We start from the raw sequence: 6,948 nt of genomic DNA on the forward strand, positions 1-6,948 counted from the left end.
GCAATGTTATGAAATTCTCATTTTATTGATTAACGAAGTTTGCGAAAGATTCTGTAATAAGTGTATTTCTAACCAACATATACCATTATTTTCATTTCTGTGACATCATTATGTGCTAACATTCTTGAAACAATGTTTGTTTTTTAAGCTCTGTAACATATGTAATACCCCTACAATTCTTTTAAAGAATTTTTATATGAAGGCAAAAATTACTCTTACTTTGAGTGTACATGCTAAAAAAGATATGTTTATACAAAAATGTACAAATGGATCAAAACTGTATCTTTTTGACAACTCTAGGTACGCTGGCAAAAGGATGATGCAGACAACAACATGAACTTTTACTCCATTTCCTCTGATGGCCGCATTTGTTTGTGGACAATCTTGAAGGTATTCACTTTTTCCATGTCGTTTAGAATTATTTCTCCCATCATGTGTGTCTTCTTCTTCTTCTTCTTGATCGCATTACACTTGAAGTCTGGTATCTGTCATAAATTGGGCCGTCCTGCTCAGTTCATCTGTCGGCCCGTATAGCTTCTCTTGTAGCGTCAGTGGGGTTGGCCACGTTTCCTGTCTCAGGGCCCTGTGTGTCTTGCAGTGCTGAAGGATGTGTTCAACAGTTTGATCCGCCTCTCCACACTGGCATTTTGGTGATTGTACTAGTTTAAAACATCTGTACATATGTTGTCTCAGTCTTGTGTGTTGTGTCCTTAGTCGGAAGATAATCACTTGTTCTTGGCAGGACAGCTCATGGTAGCCATCTGAGGCGCTTTAAATAGTGTATTTATAATAGTTTTTATTTCTGTGTAGTTAACGTTGTTGTCTGGTTGCTCTTTATGTGCTCCTAGTTTGGCCATCCTGTCTGCCTGCTCATTTCCTAAGACAACACAGTGTGATGGAATCCACTGCAGCTTGATCCTCAGACATGGGATGTCCTCAATTACTTTTTGTATCATGTGTGTAAAACTCCACATATCATAGGATTCACAAAGCTGGTTCCAATTGAGGCAATGATAAGCTTCTGATCATATTATTATAGTTGTATTTTGGAAGGGATCATGGTGATTGTTATTATAAGTAAGCATTTATTGATTGTTGGTCACACAGATGGCAAGCAGAGTGGTTCTTCACTTTAACCAAAATATCAATTCCCTCCATTTATTTTTTGGCTCCATGTCATGATTATCGAATTGAAGTGCCTCTCTCAAAGTAATCTAAGTTGTCAAGTGGTTAGTGAATGCAGGTTCATAAGATTGTTAAGCAATATTACTGAGAAATAACCTTGAGCAAGATTCATTTACCCATGGTCACAAACAATTAGCTCTGAACCATGGTGACCAGCAATATGAGGCTGCAGTCTGAACTTGTTATGTAAGAGGCTATGCTAATTGATTGTTATGAGTGTCTCTGTAGAACAGACTTCCTTATATGAACCAATAATATGGGGTTTTCTTTCTTTCTTTCTTTCTTTTTTTCTTTCTTTTTTCTTTCTTTCTTTCTTTCTTTCTTTCTTTCTTTCTTTCTTTCTTTCTTTTTTTCTTTCTTTCTTTCTTTTTTCTTACTTTCTTCCTCTTAACTATGAAAGGTATTTGACGAGTAATCAAGTAATCCTTTTCATGGGGGACTAAATCTAAGATCTGTATTACATTTCTTCTCTGTGCAGAATGAAATGGTTTACCAAGATGTGATACGGCTGTGTTTGCCTGATGTGTCAGCAGAGGGTCCGGATGGCATCAAGGTACCCACCACAGGTAAAAACACCATACAGTGTTCATCAATGTTTTGTTCATGTCTGTGTATAAATTGGTCGTCTGGGTGGTTGGCGGGTGCTCTGGTGTGGTTTGCTTCTTCTTTCCTATCAAACGTCTATCGTCCTGATCTCTCCTCCTTCTATTTTGTGTTTGTTCCTCTCTTGTAACACCTCTAATCTTCGGCACTTATATGACCTTATTGTGTTGCAAGTGCCGTAAAACTCTTTACTAAAACTAAATTGGTCGTCTCTATTTTGTGAAGAACACACCAGGCCCAGGTTCCTGTCGAGCACAAATTATGAACAGTATGAACCATGTTGTCTTTTCAGTTCAGTGTTGACTTCTGTCCTAGTCTGTTTCAAGAAAAGTTTTTATTATTGTGCCAGCTTATTGTAAACTGTTACTCAACCATAACAGCAGAAGGAATAATGATAACCACATCAATAATAACAACATAAACAACAGCAACAACTGTAGCAATGGCAACAACAACTTCGCAACGATGATTTTTCTTTCTCACTCCACCTTTTTAAAAAAATTGTCTAAAGCTCTCTCTACCCTACACTGTGTCTTAGGACAGTTTTAATGAGTCAAAAATTAATTTGTATCTCTGCGAAGTCAACCTGATGGCTGGATATTTCGAATCAATTTTTGTGCTTCAATAAGCAGCTTTCAGGTCTTACATGTCATCTAGATTGTGTTTGTTGAACTGAGTGCAAGAAATCATACTGATGTACTTCTTCTGCCCTTGTTCTAATTCCTCTTTACCTCCCACATTCCATGTGGGTGATTGGTGGGTACTCTTGTGTGGTTTGCCTCCTCTTTCCTATCAAACATCTATCATCCTTATCTCTCCTTCACTTATCTTTGTACTATCTAGTAACACCTTTAATCTTCAGCACTTATTTGACCTATTTGTGCTGCAAGCATTGTAAAACTCTCACTAAAAAAAAACACACTCCACCCACGATCCAGGATGTGGCACGGCATTTGACTTCCACAAGCAGAAGGACTACTTGTTCCTGGTGGGCACAGAGGAAGGCAAAGTTCACATCTGCTCTAAGGCCTACACCAGCCACTTCATCGACTCTATAGATGCTCACAACATGGCTGTCTATAAGGTATGTGATCTACAGCATGTTGTTGGGGAAGGAGGGTGTGTTGCCTATCTATAGTGAATACAGCAGAGTTCACTAAAACTGAACAATTTTAATCCAAAGACAGTAGTAGACCAAAAGAAAAGAAAATCCTCCATTTTTTCTTCTTCTTTTTGAGAAACCTCTCTAAACTGAAAATCCGGCTATACCAAAGAAAATCCAGCAGCCCCATAGACCTCAGTTTAAGTGGACTCTGCTGTACGCCTTTTTTTATCCATCTTTTTCTTCCATACTTCCAAAATTGGTTCATTCTGCTGTACACTGTCCCTTGTTAATTTATCATCTTGAAATTACAGTATCTGAAAAAGGAAATTCCTGTTTTAGATCTGGTACAATTAAACAGTAAACGTTCATTACTTTCCAATGCATTCTATTTTTACAGGTCTGCTGGAATCATTACCACCCTAAGATTTTCATCACCTGCAGTGCAGACTGGACCGTCAAGATATGGGAAATGAAGGACAAAATGGACAAAAATGAAGGTGGAGATGATTCAAGGTTAGTTGTCATTTTTTAAATCCATTTAAGTTTAAGATTTTGTACTCAAAAAGGTTTATTATTATATAGTTTTACTTTAATTTTCATATAAACATTAGAACTGTATGGCAAAGAGCTGTCACTTTTAAAGAAAACAAATCAAGAAGTTAGTATCTAACCAAATTCTACTACTTTGTTTTTCCTTTTGCATGGCACATTAATACAGCACTGAAAACTGCAAAGACACAGAATAGCCTCTGGGGTTTTTTTCTGGTTGTCTTGTGAGTTGCCATGAAAATGGTATAACTGTAATATTCAACACTATTCTTTAGCAAGCAGTTAACTATCATGAGTAACACATAAATAAAAAAGAAAGAAAAAAAATCATTAGTAACACTTTCAATTTTCCATGCTATGATGAAATAACCAGTATTTTTTAATTCTGTCCGGTAGGAAACCGCTGTTCTCTTTCGACCTGAACAACTCTGTGGGTGATGTGGCTTGGTCTCCGTACTCCTCCACTGTGTTTGCTGCTGTCACCTCAGATGGAAAGGTATAGTTTAAAACAGTTGGGTTTTTTTGCGTTATGTTTTTGCTTTTTTGAGGGGGAAGGGAAAGATTTCTTTTCTCCTTTTTCTTTGTCAGGGGAAAGGGGATGGAGTGGCTTCATATATAAACTGTAGCTGAAACCTTTCTTTTTGTTACTTAGTACCACTATTCATTAAGAAGTGGCTTGAAAATTGAAATACTGGGGGACAAAATCCTTAATGTTTTTGTCTTGAAATTTAAAAGGCAGGTTCTTTGCAAAACACGAAAAGTTTTTATTTCAAATTTTTCCCAGTACCGAAACTGATATTTTTTTCGGGGGGCCATTATTATGCGCGTTGTCCATGCTGTTTGGCTGGTTTTAAGACCCAAAAATCACTTCCTTCTATAATATTTATAAATAATATGATAAAAAGCAATGAGATTTTGGTACAGGCTTCAACTTCTTTTGTGCACTAGCTTTAAATAGGGAGGGGTCTCTGTACACAGTGTAATTTGGAAGGGGTGTTATTTGCTATGAGGTTGGGAATCACTTATCAAATACCTGTGAGTTATGTTTTTACCACTGTACGACCTTCGACACTCTCTTTGTTTCTCAGGCCTTTGTGTACGACTTGAATGTGAACAAGTATGAGCCATTGTGCGAACAGATGGTTGCTCAGAAGAAGAAAACCAAACTGACTCACATCGACTTCAACCCAACGTTCCCCATGGTGATCGTGGGAGATGACCGTGGCAATGTCATCAGTTTGAAACTCTCCCCCAACCTCAGGAAAATGAAGGCCGTAAGTTTTACTTCAATTTAACATAATGCTTTGTTGTGCTCAGTTCTTAAATTACCTTTTCTTACTTCTCCTGCTCCTTTATCTGTCCGTCATTTTTCCCTCACCTTTTATACTCTCATTTACTCTTCCTTCTCTCCCTCATCCTCTACAGTGCAGTATTCTACCTGCTTCTGAAGGATTTTGCTGTCATTTCTTTTCTAGAATTGTCATAATTATCCTTTTGATTGCTGAAGCCTATTTTGTCCAGGTTTTCTATCAAAAGTTTGTTCTGCTATTTAAGTACCTCTCTGCTTTTCATGCAGAACTAGTGTAAATTATCACAATTAATTATGTAACTAAAGATCATTCTTGTAAATGCTTTATTCGTAAGAAAGGCCTCTTCCTGCTGTTAGTAAAGCATCTGTGTTTTGAGAATATCAACATTCAATTTTTTACTATACATTTTAAATAAATTTCTCAACAAATAGTCTGTCGTTTGTTTCAGTATTTTATATGACTGAATTTGTAAAAGGACTTTTTTTTGGAGGGGGTAGGGACTGATTGTAATAGCTTTACCATTTTGTTTTTATTGTTAGAATGATAATATTTCAAACAAAACTGAACTGTCATGATGAGCCGGGTGTAACTTTTTTCTTCATCTTTCTTCAGGAGAAGAAGGGAGCACCACCAGTTGATGAAGCAACCAAGATTCAGCGGGAAGTTGAAAAACTTGAGAAAATCTTGTCCATGGTTAGAGAGCAGCCTACAGAAGCTACAGCCAACTGAACTTCTTGAATCAGAATGATATACAGAACGGGAAACAAATTTATTTGGTCACAGTCAGTAGAAGTACTTAAATGAGCATAAAAGCAGAAAAGGCCGTTTGGTTATAGTCAACTGAAGTACTTGAATGAGCTCAATTTAATTTAGCAGAAAAAACTCTTTGGTTATCCAAAGGTGTTTGCAGATTATTACCATGCCAGAAAATAAGATACAGTATGACTTGGACTTCATGTGTGAAATTACTGAGATTTTTGTCTTCCTTAGACCACTAGGTATTTCCAGTATTAGCAGATTCTTTATCAGTGGGGAAGCAAGCAATGTCCTTCATTTTGAAATTGACTACAGTTTGGAATTTTACATTATTAATGGGGGTTTCCTGGTGGACTAATTACAATAACACCAATGATATTTAAAGATCAAATTACTCATACTGATAGCAGTCAGCAATATGAGTTTGTCAGACACCATTCTTTAGTTATCTTTTGCAACAGAAGTATGAAAGTTGCTGTCCTTTTATAGCAGAAATGAAGCCATTTTCAGTAGATCTGACTTTGAAGGTTTAACATGATAAGTAACCTCTCTTGCACCTGCATAAGTCTGTGTTTGACTGAAAGTAGGAAATTCTTAAGTAGATTTTTTCTTGAACAGACAATATTTGTGATAATTTAGGTGTTTCAAATTTCAAAATATTTTCCCACTAGGTTGCTTTCAATAAATGAGAAAGGTACTTTTGTCTGTATGTGTGTGATGCGAGCTGAAAGTGAGATCAAGAAACAGCCACATAATTGATTAGCTAAGTAAATAGTGGATAACTGCATGATTTTTTAAATTGTACATAAAGCATTAAATATTACACCAAATACATAGCATTCCGTCCTTTTGAATGTTTTTTTTGTGATATCAATGTGTTTACTTGCATTATGAATAGAAAAAGAATATCTGAGCATGTCTTTGCCTGAATCTCAACAGGCAATTTAACAATATTATTTAACATTATTACCACAATTTGGTCTGCATCTTCAGTGATGCTGATCTCGAGATTCATCTGCTCAGTGTGATAAATAAAATGAATGGATGATACAATCTTAGCTGTGTTTTCCATGCCTTTTTTAATATACAGCCGAATCTGCTTCCGTGACCACCTGTCCAAAACAATCACCTCTGCAGACAACCACTACCCATTTCCTCCTTCGGATTTTTTCTGTATTATAATGACTCTGTCCAGGATGTCTACCTGTCTAAAACAACTGCTTTTCTCCTCAACAACGAGTGGCTGTTTTGGACAAATTCGACTGTACTTTTTATTAGAACATGTAAAGAACTATTTCACTAAATCCTCTCCACCTGGTGCACAAGTTAGTCGTTCAGTTATTCAGAGTACAATCTGATCTAGATCTTTGACATTCTAATCCGTTTTTGCTGTGTATGCTTTATAATCATACACTCTTGCTTTTGCTTCATTTTATTTAA

General features: G+C 36.4%; 1 protein-coding gene across 4 annotated transcripts in view; it reads left to right on the forward strand.

Moving 5' to 3' along the window:
• The window catches only part of LOC101862467 (dynein intermediate chain 2, ciliary), a 29,685-nt gene extending 23,119 nt beyond the window's left edge, over positions 1–6,566 (forward strand). For all 4 annotated transcript variants that reach the window (XM_005090117.3, XM_005090118.3, XM_005090119.3 and 1 more), the window contains 7 exons: positions 301–390; positions 1,664–1,751; positions 2,727–2,872; positions 3,291–3,406; positions 3,839–3,938; positions 4,531–4,716; positions 5,365–6,566. In XM_005090117.3, the coding sequence (XP_005090174.1) occupies positions 301–390; positions 1,664–1,751; positions 2,727–2,872; positions 3,291–3,406; positions 3,839–3,938; positions 4,531–4,716; positions 5,365–5,481 (843 nt within the window). In that variant the 3' untranslated portion in view covers positions 5,482–6,566. The remainder of the gene's footprint in view (positions 1–300; positions 391–1,663; positions 1,752–2,726; positions 2,873–3,290; positions 3,407–3,838; positions 3,939–4,530; positions 4,717–5,364) is intronic.
• Positions 6,567–6,948: the final 382 nt, after the last annotated feature.

Source organism: Aplysia californica, unplaced genomic scaffold (assembly GCF_000002075.1).
Source record: "Aplysia californica isolate F4 #8 unplaced genomic scaffold, AplCal3.0 scaffold00013, whole genome shotgun sequence".
NCBI lineage: Eukaryota > Metazoa > Mollusca > Gastropoda > Aplysiida > Aplysiidae > Aplysia > Aplysia californica.